This window comes from Rhinoderma darwinii, chromosome 3 (genome assembly GCF_050947455.1).
Source record: "Rhinoderma darwinii isolate aRhiDar2 chromosome 3, aRhiDar2.hap1, whole genome shotgun sequence".
NCBI lineage: Eukaryota > Metazoa > Chordata > Amphibia > Anura > Rhinodermatidae > Rhinoderma > Rhinoderma darwinii.
In genome coordinates, this window is record NC_134689.1 from 296,588,245 (window position 1) to 296,609,330 (window position 21,086).

Below are 21,086 nucleotides of genomic sequence, written 5' to 3' on the forward strand. Positions count from 1 at the left end.
TCTTTAAGGACGTACAGTGCACTGAGCACCTTGGAAACTTGCATTTGATGGACAAGAGGGAAAGAATTAACGTAGATTCATGAAATTACTGTTGGATTGGGTGTGCTTTCCATAACCACTTCTTAATGCAGCAGTCAGATGAGCTATTGTAGTGACCAGGATTTAATGCCATCTTGGTTAGGCTCTGTTGACATCTGCATCATGGCTTCGATTTAGAACAGGAGCCATTCTAACTTTACGAGACAGGATAAGATCAAACTATCTGAAGTGTAATTGGACATAAATAAAATAAAAAGTAAACGACATCACAGCGTAAATGTAAACAAATTATCTTTTTATTCAGCTTATCAAACTACAGATACAGGCAGGCAGCCCCATTTACCAAAAGGCCCAACACTGAAGGTATTGATATAGACAAGAAATCAATGTGCTTGTGATGATTCTATATGTGTCTCCTGCAATAAATAAAGATGCAAAGTTGAACACTGCTTAATACATCGTGACCTCTAAAACCCTAATATCAGCCATGAGATCTATAGTAATGAACTAGTCACAATGCGTGTCATTTCTATATTACCATCATGAAGGGGAATCTGGATATGTATTTTATGGTTTTCTTTAAAAGCTAGAAGCCAATAAAAACAAGCAGTCCTAAGCTTTATAATTGCAGATCCAGCATATGTATTACTTATCAGTACAAGCCTTGCAGTGACAGCTACTAAATAAAGTTCTGAGATGGCGTCATCCCTTTTACTGTAAAATTCTATAAAACATGTTAAATAAACGCCAAATACGCGACTACTCATCTCACCCCAGTGGACGTGAACATGGAGTCACTTTGTCATACTAATTTAAAAATCAATATACATATCTCTATCAATATAAAAAGTCATCTTTTTCCTCCTTAAAAATGTCTAGGTGTACGAATTTACAATTCTAAATAGAATCTACCTGAAGAGGGTGAGACAAATTTGAATTCCTCATAAACAAATAGTGTTTATTACGTAGTCTATGACTCTTCAAGATTATAAACTCGAACTAGTAAGAATATTTGTCATTAAATATTTTAAGTAGCATTATTATAATTCAGCTTTTCTCGTTGCGTCTTGGGTTTCCTATAAACTTTATTTTATTCCATTTAATTTTTCTTTCCTGAGTAACACAAAATTGCAAGCCTAAATTTGATAATAAACCTCTGTTAGGTCTGTTACATGAAAAAGTTGCAAAATTTAAGGCAAGACACCTACAAGAAAACGGAGACATAGAAGGAACTGGTTGGACTTTCTGATAAAGGAAAATGAGCCTGGTGCTTAATTCCAGTTTAGCAATAAGTTCCAAAAAACAGCAACTTGTCATTTATGGGATTAATTTACAACGGCTCCATTATAAGAAGCCCTGAGAGCTGTATTTCCTATTAGATGGCTCCGATACTTGATCACACCACGTGTCGTCATAGCTGAATACAAGCAAGCTATTGAGTCAATACTGACAGTAGCCGTGAAGCAGACTACACATAACCCTGCCGTAGGGAGAAGCCGCTATCTATTCATAAATAAGCTTGGTCATGATTCAATTCCGAATGATCTCTGCGCAGAACATACCAACCAAAAAAAGCTAAAAGTGCCTGCACTGTTAAAATAGAAACATAAACTTGAAAATAATATGGAATATAATCTATAAAGATCATTTTAATTGACACCAAGAATAAAAAAAAATTTAAAAAACATTCTACTACATATGTATTTATAGATGAAGTTACAGCGGGTCTGTGAGACCAGTTATATTGTATGCTAATCTTCAGCAGAAAGGGTTAATATATACCCAGTGCTAATCTCCTATGTAACGTAATGTAGAAGCGCTGCAGCCCCGTGCTGCTTTTTTTACGTTTAGCATCAGGTAGCGAGATCCAGTACTTGCAGAGTTTGGGCACATGACCTCATACATGTATAAAAGCATTTTATGTAGGTTGTAGCCACCATTTTTGGTGACAAGGAGGCAGAAAAGGTCCCGTTATAGCTTGCTCCTCAGATCTGGAAGCTCTTGCGGTTTTACTTCCCATAGAATTTCTTGTTTAGAAGGAAAATCAGGAGGTTTACATTGACTTTTGCTCGGTCAAACATCTTCATGACTGCAACCCCTTCATATTGCAGCTGGAGAAGGTCCTACCGTTCAAGAAACAAGAAAAAAAGTGAGAATGCAGGAATTAGAAAACAAATGAATGACATTTACTGATGTGTAATAAATGGCAGTATACATTGTCCATAGGTACGCATGTAAATAATATCATCGTATGTAAATAATAGATGTATAAACCTCACATGCCGATGTCTGACGATTATTATAGATGACTGATGTTCTATAAATCCTTCGTATGTCTTTCTGCAGTAAGAGCTGTTACAGATCACATCAAGCTCATTCTTTTGTGTCTTCCACTTATTCACTAAAATGTGGAGTTCACTCTTTAAACAAGAGGTTAATAAAATCCATCATAATACACTCCTCAGAGGCGGTCGAGCTTCTTTTTGAAAAGGAGGAGGATGTTTTATATTTACTCAATTGTGGCCAGACATCCCCCGTTACTTTTCAAAAAGAGGTTTTGCAGCAGTTGAGGTGAGTATGATAAAGAATAAATGTACTCCCTAATGTAAACTACAAAGAATATTAGACGTCATCTTTCTGTGAACTGTATAAATGCATTAAGCCTGAAGCCTTATGCTTTTATATATTCACGGCACTCCTTGTTGATTGTAATAATATAATTTATATTAGGGGGTACAGTATCGAGTAAGTGTGTGTGTGTGTGTGTGTATATATATATAGCTCACACAATATAGGGTATGTGCATTATTTACACATGCTACTGCTATACATCAATAAATGCGGTCATTCGAGGACAACGTTTATCTATTATTTGGGTAAATGGAAAATACTTATTTCACAGTCTATATTATTGTAAATCCATATTCATTAATATACAGATTTCCATGCAGAAATTACTGTGGATTTTATCTCTCAGAGAAGAGGCAAAATACTGCATGACGTGGATTTTTAACCTGCACCTTGCGCTGAAAACTCTGCAGATATTTTTCTGCTGCATGTTAATGTGGGTTGTCTAAACTCCATTCACTTGCATTGTACTGTGGTTTGTTGCAGATCTTCGGGGGTGGAATCTGCGCCAAAAATCTGCAACAAAATAAGCCTTAATAGACAAATTGGAAGCGGATATGACCCCACAAATGTTGGGACCAAGAAGCTATGAGTAGGCTGATCTTAGGCTTGCGCTAGACCTTGACATTGTGCGATCCTAGTGATCTCTAGGCAACCTCTACGGTGTCAGTGCTGGAGCAAGACTCTGCTGGATTGTTAGCAGTGATTTCATAGTGATGTATTGAAGCCAAACTGCTCCAAGGCAAAGTACTCGGCGTCATTGGCAGCCTGTTTGATAAGTCAATATATTTTGGAAGTAGTTTTTATAAGTGCCATACAGTATCTTGGGCAAATTTCAGTGCCATATGTTGGCCAAATAACATTTCCATACAGTTGCCTAAATAATAATCCTATACCGTTCCGCCACCACCATGCACTGCAAAAGAAATGAACCGTACAGTACCTAAGTACGAGTGCTACACAATGCCTTTGTGAATACCACCATTCAGTGTTCAAATAATACCAACATGCAGTGACCCTTCTGTGGCTCCCCTTTTAACAGGGGTGGCTGATGCGCCTTGTGCGACTGCATAGGTTGTACACCCCAAAGGCCAGCCCTGGGTCTACATCCTGCTTATCCTGTGTTTACATCTGCGTTCCTATTTCCATTTTTCTGTTCTATTATAGGAACAGAAAAATGGAAACAACAGCAGTGTCGAATCCATCACACGACAGACTCCAATAGTGCTATATGGACCCCATTGACTTTAAGGCTATGTTCACACGGAGTATTTTGCAGAGTTTTTTGACGCGGAAACCGCGTCACAAAACTCAGCAAAAACGGCCCGAAAATGCCTCCCATTGATTTCAATGGGAGGCGTCTGCGTCTTTTTCCCACGAGCAGTAAAACTGCCTCGCGGGAAAAAGAAGCGACATGCCCTATCTTCGGGCGCTTCCGCCTCTGACGTCCCATTGACTTCAATGGGAGGCAGAGAAAGCGTATTTCGCGCTGTTTTATGCCCGCGGTGCTCAATGGCCGCGGGCGAAAAACACAGCGAAAAACTCAGCGAAAATCGGCGTGCAGGGAGAGGAAAATCTGCCTCAAACTTCCAAACGGAATTTTGAGGCAGATATTCCTCCTGCAAAATACTCCATGTGAACATAGCCTAAAGCGGTCCGTCAGGTTTCCATCATGGTTACATAGTTAGTACGGCTGAAAAAAGACACATGTCCATCAAGTTCAACCAAGGGACGGGAAAAGGGAAGGGAAAAATGTCTACACATAGGAGCTAATACTTTTTTTGTTCTAGGAAATTATCTAACCCTTTTTTAAAGCCATCTACTGTCCCTGCTGTGACCAGCTCCTGCGGTAGGCTATTCCATAGATTCACAGTTCTCACTGTAAAGAAGGCTTGTCGCCTCTGCAGGTTGAACATTTCTTTCTCCAGATGGAGGGAGTGCCCCCTTGTTTTTTGAGGGGGTTTTACAAGGAACAGGATTTCACCATATTTTTTGTATGTGCCATTAATATATTTATATAAGTTAATCATGTCCCCCCTTAGTCGTCTTTTTTCAAGGCTAAATAGGTTTAATTCTTTCAATCTTTCCTCATAACTTAGATTCTCCATGCCCCTAATTAGCTTCGTTGCTCTTCTTTGTATTTTTTCCAACTCCAGGGCATCCTTTCTATGAACTGGAGCCCAGAACTGAACTGCATATTCTAGATGAGGCCTCACTAATGCTTTGTAAAGTGGTAATATTACATCCCTGTCCCGCCAGTCCATGCCTCTTTTAATACACGACAATATCCTGCTGGCCTTTGAAGCAGCTGACTGACACTGCATGCTGTTATTGAGTTTATGATTTACAAGTACACCCAGATCCTTCTCAACAAGTGAATCCGCCAGTGTAGCTCCCCCTAGGACATATGATGCATGCAGGTTGTTGGTACCCAGATGCATAACTTTACATTTATCTACATTAAACTTCATCTGCCAAGTGGACGCCCAAACACTTAGTTTGTTTAAATCTGCCTGCAATTCATGAACATCTTCCATAGACTGAACTATATTACATAGCTTGGTGTCATCTGCAAAAATAGAAATAGTGCTATTAATCCCATCCTCTATATCATTAATAAATAAGTTGAATAATAGTGGTCCCAGCACTGAACCCTGGGGTACACCACTTATAACTGGGGACCATTCACAGTAGGAATCATTGACCACAACCCTCTGGATACGGTCCTTGAGCCAATTCTCAATCCAATTACAAACTATATTTTCTAAACCTATAGTCCTTAATTTACCCATTATGCGTCTATGAGGGACAGTGTCAAATGCCTTTGCAAAGTCCAAAAACACTAAATCCACAGCGGCCCCTCTGTCTAGGCTTCTGCTCACCTCTTCATAAAAACAGATTAGGTTAGTTTGACAACTTCTGTCCTTAGTAAAACCGTGCTGGCTGTCACTTATAATGCTATTTATTGTCACATAATCCTGTATATAGTCCCTCAATAGCCCCTCAAACATTTTCCCCACGATGGATGTTAAGCTTACTGGTCTATAATTACCCGGGGAAGACCTAGAGCCCTTTTTGAAAATAGGCACCACATTTGCGCTGCGCCAGTCCCTTGGCACTATACCAGTCACTAGAGATTCTCTGAATATTATGAAAAGGGGGACAGAAATAACTGAACTAAGCTCTTTAAGAATTCTAGGGTGTAACCCATCTGGTCCCAGGGCCTTGTGCACATTTATTTTATTTAGCTTGGACCATATCTACATTCATCCAATTCAGTATATCAACTGATATATTAACAGCACTGGCACCGGCTACATCAGCTGCTCTTTCTTCTGTTGTATATACAGAGCTAAAGAACCCATTTAGTAACTCTGCCTTCTCTTGATCCCCTGTGACCAACTCCCCATTACCACTATCTAGGGGTCCTACATGTTCAGACCTTGGCTTTTTAGCATTTATATACTTGAAGAATTTTTTGGGATTTGTTTTACTATCCTTGGCCACCTGCCTTTCATTTTGTATTTTTGCTGATTTTATTACCTTTTTACAGATTTTATTAAGCTCTTTATATTTTACAAAGGCTACAGATGTACCCTCAGATTTGTATTTTTTAAATGCCCTTTTTTTGTCGTGTATTGCCCCTTTCACAGAAGGTGTAAGCCATGTGGGGTTTAATTTGAGTCGTTTATACTTGTTACCTATAGGAATAAATTTTGCACTATAATAACTCAAAGTAGTTGAAAATCTCCCATTTATCATTTGTTCCATTATTTGACATTAGTTCTTCCCAGTCTATATCCTGAATTGCAGCCCTCATCCTGGGGAAATTGGCTTTCTTAAAATTAAATGTTTTTGCCCTCCCAGCCTGCGTTTGTTTTTTACAGTATAGGTAAAATGTAACTATATTATGATCACTGTTACCGAGGTTTTCACGAACATTGACATTCCCAACAAGATCTGCATTATTAGAAATGACCAGATCCAACAGAGCTTCACCTCTAGTCGGGTCTTCCACAAACTGGCCCATAAAATTTTCCTGCAACAGGTTGAGGAAATGTCTCCCCTTTGCAGTTGAAGCCGAACCATGACACCAATTAATATCCCGGAAATTAAAATCTCCCATTATCACTACAGTACCCGCCTGTGCAGCCCGCTCCATCTGTTTATATAGCTGACCTTCCATCTCCTCAGTTATATTGGGGGGGTCTATAGATTACACCAAAAGTAATTTTTTCAGTGTTTACCTCCCTTTCTAGTTCCACCCACAAGGTTTCAACCTCCTCACAGTATTCACCCACTATTGTCTCTTTCACACTCGCCTTCATATCATTTCTCACGTACAGACATACACCACCACCTTTCCTATTTGTCCTGTCTTTCCGAAAAAGTGTAAAACCCTGTAGATTTACAGCCCAGTCATGTGAAGAGTCCAGCCATGTTTCAGCAACACCAACTATATCTATATTTTCTTCCAGTATCAAGGCCTCCAGCTCCCCCATTTTGCTTGCTAGACTTCTGCCATTTGTGAACATACACTTTAACTTGCCTGTCAGTTTTTCACTTTTATTATCAGAAATGTGATTTGACATTAATTGGGCCTTTTTATTTACACTGATGTTTTGTAACGAAAGGATCTCCTTATCTTGTTGTCTAGTCCTCTCCCCACATTCTGTTTCTCCCCCCCACCAATATAGTCTGACCCCTCTCTAACCTGGCTACCCCATTTTTTTCTACATTGACCTCCCTCCTCAGCCCTAGTTTAAATACTCCGCCACCCCAGCTAGAATTCTCTCCCCCAGCACAGCGGACCCCCTTCCATTTAGGTGCAAATCATCTGCAGAATACAGTTTGTACCCCAATGAAAAGTCAGCCCAGTGCTCTAGGAACCCAAATCCTTCTCCTCTACACCAAGACTTCAGCCATGCATTTAACTCCCTGAGCTCCCGCTGTCTTTCCTGTGATGCGCATGGCACAGGCAGTATTCCTGAGAGTACAACCTTGGAGGTCCTTCTCTTCAGCTTGTAGCCTAGTTCTTTAAAATTATTCTTAAGGCGAGGGGGCGCTCGCGAGCTGCTAACCAAGATGGCCGCATGCTGAGGTAGCTCCGCGACTCCTGGGCACAACAGCTATATAAAGCAAACATTTGAGGTGAATTCACTCGCCCTTTTACCCTTCTTCTTCCTCCGGAGGATCTTCTGCCCGGATTGTTCATGGTTCGGAAGAGCGCAGTGGGCCGAAAGGACTCGAAACCGGAGTCCTCCGTCCCTGCCCCACAGCCTGAGACTGCAACTTCGCCCGCCATGTCGGCTGTTTCGGACGACGACATACAGGCCTCGCCTGAACTTATTGCAGGCTCCCAAGAAGACGGCTCGCAGATACCTGAACCCCAGTTCACCACCAGGGACGCTTCTTTGCTGCAGAAATTTAAACAGCTCCTGCAGCAAGAATTGCAGCTCACCGCTTCTAAGCTGTCGAGAGATCTTACCAAAGAGATACGTGAACTGGGAGCCAGGACAAACGTCTTGGAAACTAAGATGGACGACACCATTGAAGTTTTGAATGCGCACGATGCCGAATTTGATTCACTGAGAGCAGACCTGGATTCAACGATGCTACGCCTGGAGGACTTCGAGAACCGTGCACGACGGGGGAATCTCCGGATAAGAGGTCTGCCCGAGACATACGAGGACCTTAACTCCTCCATTACGGCCCTATTCCAAGAGCTGGCACCGGATCTCCCGGTGGACAGGCTGGAGATGGACCGGGTTCATAGGTCGCTAGGCCCTAAACGACAAGATGGCAAGCCACGAGACATAGTGGTGAAGCTCACTTATTATGCCACCAAAGAAACCCTGTCTCAAAAGGCTAGAGCCACATCGTCCCTAAAGTTTCAGGGCCACGAGTACCAAATATTTGCGGACCTTTCTCCGATAACTATACAGAAAAGGCGAAATATGAGAAACCTACTGGCTGTTCTACAAAGCCGCCATATCAAATATCGATGGGGATATCCTTTCAAGCTCCAATTCTCTCTAGCCAACAAATATTATTCGGCCAGCACGGCAGATGAGCTTCGGCAAATTTTGGTCACCCTACAGCTTCTACCGACAGACGCCGCCCGATCAAGTCAACTTTCTCAGGAACGTCGTGATGGGCCGCCGCTACGTCCTATTTGGAGCAAGGTCCCCCCCCGCAGACCACCCGGGAGATCTGGATCCGTTTATGATATTCGAGATGACCCCGACTGATGGATGAGTACTTTTAACATGTTTCCACCCTGTATATTGGTTCTCTTGCGGCGGGGACTGATCTATTTGCTGAGTGGCGGGCGGTAGTGGAGGCCATGTTTTGCTGTATCTGGAATAAGTTTGCTGTTTAACTAGATGCAAGGTTTATTAACTTGGCACTAACCATTTATTTTTATTTTTTCTATTAATGTGGTTGTCGTTTTGCTGTCCTGCCGGCTAGACATACTTTGCCTTGCCTTTTGGCGGCACTGTGTGTGTGGCCTGCAGGAGGTCAACCGGCAAGATAATTCCAAGTAATTGTTGCCTTGATTGATGGCTATGTTTAATTTTGGTTATATGACTGAACGCGACTCGGCGTGCCTGGTCCGCCATCTTACATGGGGCAGAATGTTCTGGAAATTCTGTATCTGGAATAAGTTTGCTGTTTAACTAGATGCAATGCTTATTAACTTGGCACTAACCATTTATTTTTATTTTTTCTATTAACGTGGTTGTCGCTTTGCTGTCCTGCCGGCTAGACATACTTTGCCTTGCCTTTAGGCGGCACTGTGTGTATGGCCTGCAGGAGGTCAACCGGCAAGATAATTCTAAGTAATTGTTGCCTTGATTGATGGCAATGTTTAATTTTGGTTATATGATTGAACGCGACTCGGCGTGCCTGGTCCGCCATCTTACTTGGGGCAGAATGTTCTGGAAATTAATGTTCTCTCCCCCTGGCCCATACTCCCTTGCTAGTTTTCCCCTCTCTGTCATTGCTTTCCCCTATATGTCATGACATGGTGTTTAAGTTCACCTCAACAGATTGCCGTTACCACACCTTTGTGCCCAGGTGTTGGCGAACCCGAACTCTATCAGTAGTATCCCCTGTGCTACTGTCCACCCTTTTCGGTCGATTTTCGGACGAATTTCCCTCTTCAGTTTTCCAAATGCATATTTGTCTCTACACCCCTTTTTACCTATTCTGTTTCTCCCTCCCCTCTCTTTCCAGCCCTTCTTTCCCTTTCCCCCTGCCGGTCAGAAATCATTATAAAATCATCAGATCATACATATGGCTACTTCTGCCTTGAAAATAATCTCTCATAATGTCCAAGGCTTCAATTCGCCACATAAACGATCAAAGGCATTTCATTTCTACAAAGCCTGTCATGCGGACATTGTCTGCCTCCAGGAAACCAGGTTCTCTGTTGCCTCCAAACCACAACATCTTAGTGCACACTTTCCTGTTTTCCATTGTTCTTATGCCCATGAAAAGCGACGCGGGGTAGTTATTGCCTTCAGAAAGAATCTCCCTTTTCTTTGTAACAAGGAAATTCTTGACCCTACTGGTCGATATGTGATTCTGGTCGGTACTCTATTTGATGTAGAGGTGACCCTAGTGGGATATTACGGACCAAATGAGTTTCAAACAGAGTTTTTTTCTCACTTATTTAAACAGATAGATGCCAATCGAAAGGGCTTGCTAGTGGTCATGGGCGACTCAAACCTGGTAATTAATCCAGCTTTAGATAAATCCCCGACCCTGACATCATCCACACCTCAAACTTCCTCGTCTATGTTTAGTGACATGCTACAGGCTCACGATCTACATGACCTGTGGAGGGAATTACATCCCAATACAAAAGATTTTACGTTTTACTCCAACCCCCACTCCTCTTTTAGTCGCATTGATCACATATTCACGTCTCAGCGTTCATTACCACTATGCTCCGCCGCAAAGATACTTAGCACACCCTGGTCTGACCACAACCCGGTTGAGGTCTCCTTCTCTTCTCTAATCCCACGGGGGCTATCCTTTAATTGGCGACTAAACGACTCCCTTTTGACATCCAAAGACTCATTCGCACAGATTGAAGAAGCGGTTAAGGAATACTTTAACTTAAATGTAGGTTCCACGTCTTCGCCGATCATACTATGGGAAGCCCATAAAGCCACCCTGCGGGGGACTCTCATTAGGTTGGGGTCTATTAAAAAAAAAAACAGAGAAAAGAAGATAACAGACTTATACCAAACACTAGCACAAAAAGAAAATGCTTGGAAACAGACGCCTTCGCATGCTAATAAAGCGTCAGTTGAGGCTACCAGATTAGAGCTTGACCTTTTATTGACGGAACGGGCTGAACGTAAGCTACGATGGTCCAAGCAGCGCTATTACTCGCAAAGCAATAAACCGGGTAAACTTTTAGCACGTCAGCTGCGAGTTCCCGCTGCGCCAAAAGAACCAATTAGATTGCGGACAGCCTCCGGCACAATAACAGCAGACCCTAATAAGATTGTTTCCCAATTTCAAACTTTCCTTTCCAAATTATACTCATCCCCCCCACCTTTTGATCCCTTGAAGGCTGAAGGCTTGCTAGCTAATTTGGTTTTTCCAGATATTACCTCCTCTAATCTCGAAGCATTGGAAGCTGAGATATCTGAGACTGAAGTTCAGGCAGCTATCAAGGAATTAAAACCTTCCAAATCTCCTGGCCCAGACGGTTTCTCCCCATTATATTACAAAAAACTTTCTCCGCTCCTAAGCCCATATTTGACCCAACTCTTTAACACTATCAGAACTGGCACAACCCTTAGGACACCAACCCTGACAGCCCATATTGCAATGATCCCCAAACCTCAAAAGGATGCTCTTCAAATTACCAATTATAGGCCAATATCCCTCCTGAACACTGACATAAAAATTTTAGCTAAAATCCTGGCGGTTAGAGTAAACCGCTTCCTTGACGGGATTATACATGGAGACCAAGCAGGCTTTGTCCCTGGAAGACATACAAGCGACTGTACCAAGAGAGTTATATCCTTGGTTCACCTAGCACGCAAGAGAAATGTGGCGTCAATGCTTCTCTCGCTCGACATTCAAAAAGCCTTCGATACAGTATCTTGGTCTTACATGGATTTTGCCTTGGGGAAGTGGGGTTTTGGTAGCCACTTTATGTCATGGGTGCACGCCCTCTACTCCAACCCTACTGCTAAAGTCTGCTACGCGGGCTACCAGTCTGCTTCTTTTCCTATTGAACGGGGCACCAGACAAGGATGCCCTCTATCCCCTATTCTATTTATCCTAGCACTTGAACCCCTAGCCATGATGATTCGCCAGAATCAGAACATTAGGGGACTGGAGTTAGGGGGAGTGCAACATAAATTGTCCCTCTTTGCAGATGATATGCTACTCATGCTCTCCCAACCCCTTATTTCCCTTCCTAACTTAATGCAAACTCTATCAGATTTCGCTGCTATTTCTGGACTTACTATAAACCCCGCAAAATCTATCGCTTTAAATGTTAATCTATCACAACAAACCCTGCACTCACTACAAAGCCATTTCCCCTTCCAGTGGGCCGGACACTCATTGAACTACCTGGGTATCCAGTTGACTCCCTCCTATGAGCAGCTGTATTCCGCTAACTACCCCTCCCTTATTCGCTCAATAACATCTTTGATGACATCCTGGCAATCCACCTATTTATCTTGGATAGGCCGTATTTCTGCAGTCAAAATGACCATCCTTCCAAAGCTTCTTTATTTGTTTCAAACCCTGCCAATCAAAATCCCAGCACACATTCTGCGCCTCATCCAGAATCGGATCTCATCTTTTATTTGGAAGGGAGCACGCCCTAGAGTATCCAGGTCCACCCTCTGTTCACCAAAGGCAGATGGGGGACTGGGGGTTCCGAATGTCTCCAAATATTACCAGGCAGCTATGATAGCACCCTTAACTAAATTGCATGCTTCTGCAAATATGCCTCTATGGGTGTACCTGGATATTCCGGAGATGTCGCCAACCCCGATCCAATCAGTGCCCTGGTTACCTCCCTCTTTCCGCTCCTCCCACCTCTCACCCCCACTCATGCACATTTTATCGGTATGGGACTCAGTTAAATATTCTAGCAGATTGATCTCGCCGCATCTTCCCCTCCTTTCCCTGTGGCACAACCCTTTATTCTCCCCAGGTACAGACAATTACCAAGCCTTTAAATGGTGGTGGACTAGTGGTATACTCAGAGTCCATCATCTTCTAACGCCCACCCATTCCCGGATTCTCTCGTTCTGTGAGCTTCAGACCTCTCAGCAGATTCCCATCGGCGAAGTGTTCCGATATCTACAACTTAAGAACTGGATTACTTCTCTTCTCCACAACAAGACTGCTTCAGACTCTTACTCACAGTTCGAGCGAATCTGCGAAAACAACCCTAACACTAAAGGGATCATATCAGTCTTGTATAAATGGCTCCTTAACAACCCCACACCTGTTCCCCACACATACGTGGATAGATGGCACCGGGATCTGGGGGTGACGCTCGAACCAGCAGATTGGCATAATATCTGGAGTATAGTATCACACTGCTCCATTAACACAAATATTTTAGAATCGGCTTATAAAGTCATGATGAGGTGGTATTTGGTTCCTAGCAGACTTGCACGTGCCTTTCCCACCTACCCTGCCTCTTGCTTTCGTGGTTGCCACTCTCCCGGTGACATGCTCCATATTTGGTGGTCCTGCCCTAAGCTTACCCGATTCTGGAGTAGGGTATTTGGTCTCGCCCAAAGTCTGTTTGGCATTATTATAAGAAGAGATCCGAAGATAGGCCTTCTCCATCACAAACCCCCAGAGCTTACGAACGCACAATTTCGGTTATTCTCTTATATCCTTTTGGCTGCAAAAATAACTATAGCCCACTCTTGGAAAAAACATACAGTAACTTTTGCAGGGGTTAAAACTAGAATGGACCAGATGTTTGTGAACGAAAAACTCACAGGAATCTTACTAGATAGGGTTGCCGGGTTTGAGTCGCTTTGGTCGCCCTGGATTAGCTACGCATACCCTCACTTACCTGCCAATATGATCACTGATTATTAAGTCCAGTGACTTTTCTTTTCATTCTAGATTTCTGACCGGCTCCTCCCCCCTTACCAATCCCAGTTTTCCGCTATATTCTTCCCAACCCTTCTATTCCCCCCTCCTCTGTCTCTTGTTGTATAGGATGTTTCCTCTTCATATATTGATCCTGCATTTACTGTCATTGCATTCACGAATGCTTGTCATTTTGTTTTTTATAACAACATTATAATTCATTGAGTGAAATGGTTTATATTCAATTTTATTTTAATCTGTTTTTGATATATGTCTTTTACCTAAATGTAAAAATGTTCAATAAAAATTTGTTGAAAAAAAAAAAAAATTATTCTTAAGGCTCCTCCACCTACCATTTATTCTGTCGTTGGTGTCTGGACTTTTACCAGCATTTCTGATGGAAAATCCAATGGAGGCTCCTAATTGAACCTTCGACGAAGATGTGAACGGAACATATATGTGAAATCAAAGGAACATATAAGAGGACCTATCACCTGTAATGGGGGACCTATTTTATTTGTAAACCCATTAGCCTATTAAGAATCATTATCTAAATATAAGTTAACATTTTTTAGAGATTCCTCAGTATATAGCTGACTTTCACTATTCAACCTCCCACTGCAGCATTCAAGTAGAAAGCAAGATCTCGCATTCTGTCTTAAAGAGGTCTATTTACTGTATTATTATAGCAGTTACCGATCATGAATACAGCAGCTACTGATCGGTAACCGCTACATTAATACCCGTGAGACAGAACGCGAGATCTCAATAACCAGTGATATCTCCTATTCTGAGTTTGAAAGGTGCTGTGAGGGGTTGTGGGAGGTCGCAGGGGATGCCGGGATAACCCCTATCCTGAAGTTCAGGTCATCTGCATACTGAAAATAAGCCACATGCTGAGGAATCTTCATTTTTTTTTTAAAATAAAATATTTAGTACATTATTAATTTCCTAAGGGACTAATGGATTTTAAAAACAAAAACAGGTGCCCCATTTACAGGGGATAGGTTACGGCTGGGTTCACATGTGCATTTTTGTTTTGTTTTCAAATGCTGCCAAAAGAAATACATCTGAAAAAAATCACATGAACTTTTTAAATGTTTCAGCTGTAATTTGTTTTTAAATTGAATAGTTGTAGGATTACAGCTAAAACACTTTGTGAAAACACGTGGGTAGTTAGAAAGCACTTACATTTTTCAGATGTGTTTTTGTGGCAGCGTTTGAAAACTCCCTGGCGCCAATGTTTTTTGGAAAACCAGTTCTTAAATGCTTTTGCTAGTGTCAAGGCAAACCCGTGAATACAAAGCTTGTAGGAAAGAGTATGCTGTGCGCTGTCTAAATAACTATAGTGGCCAATATACAAAAAAAAAAATCATTCCCCAACAACCATATCTGTAAAAGTTCCACCAACCCCTCAAAATTCAGACCTTTGACAGATGTCATTTTTAAGTGTAACCTAATGCATTTTCTTATCTGTGGGCAATTCTATATTAACCCCTTAACGACGAGCGACGGATATATCAGTCACCAGCAGGTGTTTGTTCCCGCATAGCGACGGATATCGCACGGCACCATCGGGTTTCCATGGCAGCCAGGGGACTAACAGTTTTACAAACCGAACAATACCCCAATTGGTACTAGTGGTCCTAGTGACTAATTTTAACAAAACCAGAAAAAAGAACAAGTCACGACCAGGTAATTGAAAAAATACAAACAATCTTTATTAAAGTCAATTAGACACACAGAAAAAAACAACATATAACAGTTATACATAATAAAATACCATAGACCCTCGAACAAAAACGGAATCCGAACATGAAAGCAGAGTGGCCCCCCAGATGTACAAATGGTCCAATACCTCCTATAAATGGCTAAAGTGCATACATATATATTACTGAGCAGATGCTGACGAAGCACCAGCGAAACGCGCGTAGGGTTAAGCAGAGTTCCCCTCTCCCGGTCCTGGTCTCCTATTTTCATCTCCTGCTACGTAGGTGTAGGTATACTATATTGCCTTGCATGTTATGTATACTTAGGACTGCACTTTATATATACTTTTTTATATTGCACTTATGTGTCCATCTGTGCAGGGCGGACCACGCCTAGCATCTGCTCAGTAATATATATGTATGCATTTTTGCCATTTATAGGAGGTATTGGACCATTTGTACATCTGGGGGGCCACTCTGCTTTCATGTTCGGATTCCGTTTTTGTTCGAGGGTCTATGGTATTTTATTATGTATAACTGTTATATGTTGTTTTTTTCTGTGTGTCTAATTGACTTTAATAAAGATTGTTTGTATTTTTTCAATTACCTGGTCGTGACTTGTTCTTTTTTCTGGTTTTGCCTAACAGTTTTACACTGATAGTATACCAAAGCATTATATAAGCGATCAGTAGATTGCATGGTGAAGTCCCCTGGTGGGACAAAAAAAAAAAAAAAAAGTAAAACTGTTAAATAACGTTTATGAAAAAAAATAAAAAAAAAAAGCTTACAGTAAAAATCAAATAAAACCACTTTTTCCCCCAAAAAGTAGTTTTATTAAATAAAAGGGTGAAAAAAAAGGTAACACATAAACATATCAGGTATCACCGCGATCGTAATGACTCGAACAATAAAGTTAACGCATTAATTAAGCCGCCCGGTGAACGGCGTCCAAAAAAAAACGCAAAAAACAATGGCAAAATTCCTTTTTTTTCTCCCATTCCCAACATAAAAAATAAAATAAAAATCAATCAATAAGTCCCATGTACCCCAAAATACTACCAATGAAAACTACACCTTGTCCTGCAAAAAACAAGCCCACATATGGCTACATCGACTGAGAAAAAAAAAAAAGTATTTTTAAAAAAAAAAAAAGGGTTTTTGTTCTGCAAACATAGGAAAAGCATAGTAAAAGGCATAAATTTGTAACGTGAAAAACAATGCTGGAATTGCCCTTTATTTTCAATTCTTTCCTAAAATAAAGTTAATAAAAGTTAATCAATATATTATATGCACCCAAAAAATGATGCAATTGAAATTCAACTTGTCGCGCAAAAAAACAAACCCTGATATGGCTATGTCGACGGAATAAAAAAAAAAGTTACGACTCTTGGAGTGCAACAGTGAAAAAACAAAAAATAATCCTTGGTCATTAACGCACAAAATGGCCCGGTCATTAAGGGGTTAAACTCAACTGAACAAAAATCTGCTCCACACTCTGCCCTTGCTTCTTGCTAAGCTACGGGCTGTGGAGTCAACTGTGCTGAGGGCAGGTTAATGTTATTCCCACACAGCATGTTATATGTCCCTGAGAAAAATTCTGAGCTGCTCGCAGTTTGCACAGAAATGTCAATGTAAAGCTTTATTCAGACGAACGTGTGTGAAATCGGCCGTGAAAAACTGACAATTTGAACCCGTGCGAGAAGCGTTTTTACGGATCCCTCATAGACTTGAGTCTATTGAGGGATCCGTGATAACTGACAAAAATAGGACCTATTTTTTCACGTGCGCTTCACACGGTCCGTTAAAAACAACGGCCGTGTGAATAGCCCCATAGAAATACCTGCAGCCGTGTGACGGGCGTTAAAAAAACCAAAAAACAACGGCCATCACACAGCCGATTTATACGTTTGTCTGAGTAAAGCTTAAGGGAGCGGAAGGAGACACATGCACGCAGATAGAGCTTTGATGGAAAGGAGAAGGAACTTTATGGGGAACATCCGCTGAGCTCTGAACTTGAAGGTCCACAAGAAGGCAGGTCGGAGAGCACATAATACCAATAACAGTGGAACTACCTCTCCAGGTACATAAATAAATCTGAAAAATATTTTTCCCCACAACAAAAATGTAAACATACCCTTTAACAATACTTTAGATCTATCCTCCCCCAGATATTCGCTTGAGAATAGTCGATCTGTTAACAATATGCCATGCAATTCGCACATTACCTGATAATGCAGCATATAAGTTTCCATCTGAACACCCATAAACTTGGCTTTGACTTCAAAATCCCCAACCTCTTCAGTGGGAGCAATTTCAAAGATTACGTTTTTAAACCTGCAGATAAAAGATGACCATTTAGGCACTGGTTGGCAGACATGAGGATTAATAAAAAGATTTTTTTTCTTTAAAAGAAGATGATAAATATAGCAAGTCCTTGAAGCGTCACAGATCTCTGCACCAGACAGAGGATACTGGAAATTCCCTTCCAAGTTGAAGTCTTCTCGTGACAGAAACTCGCTATAAATCTTAAAGTGACAGGTGGAATGCTGCCATCTTACAATAAAAGTCTGGTTTAAAATAATCCCATTTCTGTAAATTGACATGATTGATGGCAAGAGCAAAAACATTTTTTACAACCAGAACATTTTTAGAACCACGAGATTTTTAGCAAACCGCATACATAATACAGTAATAGCTGCTTCTGAAGAAGACATGGTGCACAACACGAAGTAAGGCAGGCAATGCAGAAATGTATACAGTGATGAAATAAACAGGGGGAAACATCTGCGGGCTTAAAAAGGAAGGGTGTTGCTCAAGGGATGGGAGGACAAATGTTAGGCAATCCTTTCATAACACAGATTTTTCTCAGGCAGTAGGTGTATTGAATAGCTGTGAAGACAGAACTGTGATTGCTCATCACCTACATAAGGGGAAGGAGTTCGAGTGCAGGAAAGGCATTTGTGATGAAATTCAAAAGGCTTGAATTCGAATTTTGTTAAAAGTTTAGTACAATTGCATGCGCAGCTACAATACATTTATTTAATAGCTAAAATCTAAATTTACTAGACGTCCACAAGCCATGAAAAAAAACAGGAATGGGGATACTGCTCTTCTTTTATGTCCTAAAAAAATGCATGGGCTGAATGTAAAGAGAATCTTTAACCATTCAAATAATTGTAGGATCATGATCCAATCACATTCATTATTGGTCAGCGGTGAGATGAGAAACCCCATCAGTCAAATTCCCACCGATCCGATTTTTCCATATTTTATCAAAATGTCATAAATAGATCTTGACAACTGGGTGTGTGGTGGCTTTGAGTCAGTGTTCTACTGATCCAAGTATACGCAGTGCTAGATGTATAGCGATAACGTTTTAGAATGCAAAAGTTATTTTTCAGTGCTGAAACTGGTTACACATGTATAAAAGGGCACAATATCCACAGAACTAGTGACAGACAGTGACACGTACTGGTTGCCTTGCAGATCTTCAATCTCCAGTAGCACGCCTTTTTCATGGAGCCTAGCTGCGGAGTATTTCAGAGAAATCTTCTTACTTTTCTTCACATGTCCTGGTTTCTTGGACACTCTGGGTATAATAAAGAAGAAAATCATTTGACCCATTGGACTGTGTGCTGTGGTGAAGAACAGGCTGAGCAGGTATATTTCATATTCAATTCACTTGAATATGTGCAGAGAAGAAACAAACTGGCAAAAATGTGAGCGCTGTACACGGCGGTCTCTGACAGCCCCATAGACTTTAAATGGAGTGGCAGGCACATGCCTGACTACCGCTCCATTAAAGCTCCTAACTTCGAGGATTGCAGTGAGTAGGAACGTGGGGGTGCTTGGGACCCCTGTTCTATGTATCGGTAGGGGTCTCAGCGGTGGGGCCCCCAGCGATCAGACATTTATCACATACCCTTTTGATAGGCGATCAATTTGTTGATCTTGGCACAACCCCTCTAATTGCAGCTACTGAAGTATTTAGGTCTGGATCAGAGGATCATACACTTGGCTAAGGAAATGTTAATGGGGCCCGAGCACTACACGAGCCCCTGAGATCTGGCAATAGACAACCCCACCTGATAGCGGAGTAAATTGCTTGCTGCTGGGGGGGGGGGGGGGGGGGTTATTACTATTAGTCCATGTTGCCGATATGGCGATTGTACAATAATACAATGAACTTTAGTAGAGGCACGGTTAGTGTGACTAGACATATGGAGCCACTTGCCCCGTACCCACAGATATTACATCTTTCAGAACTCAAACTTGACAGTCCTATCTGTATCCCAAATCTGTGTCTAATATGTGTAATGGCCTCTTACAAATCGCTTTTCATATCGAAGCACCTCTTCAGATATCACATAACTTTACACTAATAATACGGTTGTTGGATATCAATGACATTATAGAATCCCAAATTATTAAATCAATTACAGTAATCATGCTGTTGGTAAATTCCCATGATGCATCATTTCAATCATTATTATGCGGCTGTACACGACTTACTTGCCCTTGCTTGCTAGATTGTCCAGGCAAGTTTTGATGTAGCTTTTGTAGTAGTCGACCTGTTCTTCATAGAACAGGGCCTTGGAGTTGAGAGCAGAATGTGTCTGTTGTAACTTCACCAATTCCGCTTTTCTTCTCTGGCGGTATCGCCGTTGATTACGAATATCCTTAAGGGAAAAAAAATAATCTATAACTCCAAAAAACAAAGTGACCGTATCCAGTTTAACTAAGGCTAATAAAGAATAAAATCTAAGTGCAACTGTAAATGACACTAACTCATATTGTAGGGGAGATTTATTAAGACTGGAGTTGCATACTCCAGTCTTGATATATAAAGATTGCTGGAATAAGATGCTCCTAATTTATTAAGAGGCGTACGCCACTACATGAAATAGGCGCATCTCTGGCCGTCCATGCACCAGAAAGTAAAATTTACTCCAGCTCCGAGTTGCAGTAGATTTGCACTATAATGGCAGGGTACTTGACATACCAGCAATTTGTAAGGTGAATTTAAAAAAATAAATAAAATAGGATTGTTTCATCAAGATAACCCTCTTCCATGTGCTCTATTATCTCATATGGACATCCTAATAGCCAGAGCAGAGCGCTGCTGCAAACAGTGTCGGCAGCTATGGCGGGCAAGGCACATCCATGTATTACATGGGCATGAATGGCCGACAGGTAATCCTACATTTCTTCTGCAGTGGATGCTGCAGGTAAAATGTATGGCTAGCCGGCTTCAATAGTAAAAGCGGTTTAAAGGCTATGTGCACCTTTGAAATCATTTTTTTTAAATTAAAATATATATCAGTGTGTTTGGTACAACTTTCTAAATACTTTATTAAAAACCATTTTTACTTTTTGAGATACAGCTGCTTTGTATTCTGTATACAGAGCAGCTGTATCTAGCGGCACTGACGGGTCACGCAGGATCGAGCGGTTACCGATCACATCTAAGTTCATAACTTAGATGTGATCGATAACAGGTAGATCCTGCCGTCAGTGCCGCTGAATACAGCGTTTACAGTGCCGTATACAGAATACAAAGCAGCTGTATCTTAAAAAGTAAAAATAATTTGTAATAAAAAGTATTTACAA

General features: G+C 41.3%; 1 protein-coding gene across 1 annotated transcript in view; it reads right to left on the bottom strand.

Annotated features, from left to right (window-relative positions):
- Window positions 1-317: 317 nt before the first annotated feature.
- The window catches only part of IQGAP1 (IQ motif containing GTPase activating protein 1), a 178,621-nt gene continuing 157,852 nt past the window's right edge, over window positions 318-21,086 (bottom strand). Inside the window, exons 35-38 of the mRNA XM_075858086.1 lie at window positions 19,989-20,155; window positions 18,949-19,065; window positions 17,702-17,810; window positions 318-2,162 (exon numbers count right to left, since the gene is read on the bottom strand). Coding sequence (XP_075714201.1) covers window positions 2,049-2,162; window positions 17,702-17,810; window positions 18,949-19,065; window positions 19,989-20,155 — 507 coding nt within the window. The 3' untranslated portion in view covers window positions 318-2,048. The remainder of the gene's footprint in view (window positions 2,163-17,701; window positions 17,811-18,948; window positions 19,066-19,988; window positions 20,156-21,086) is intronic.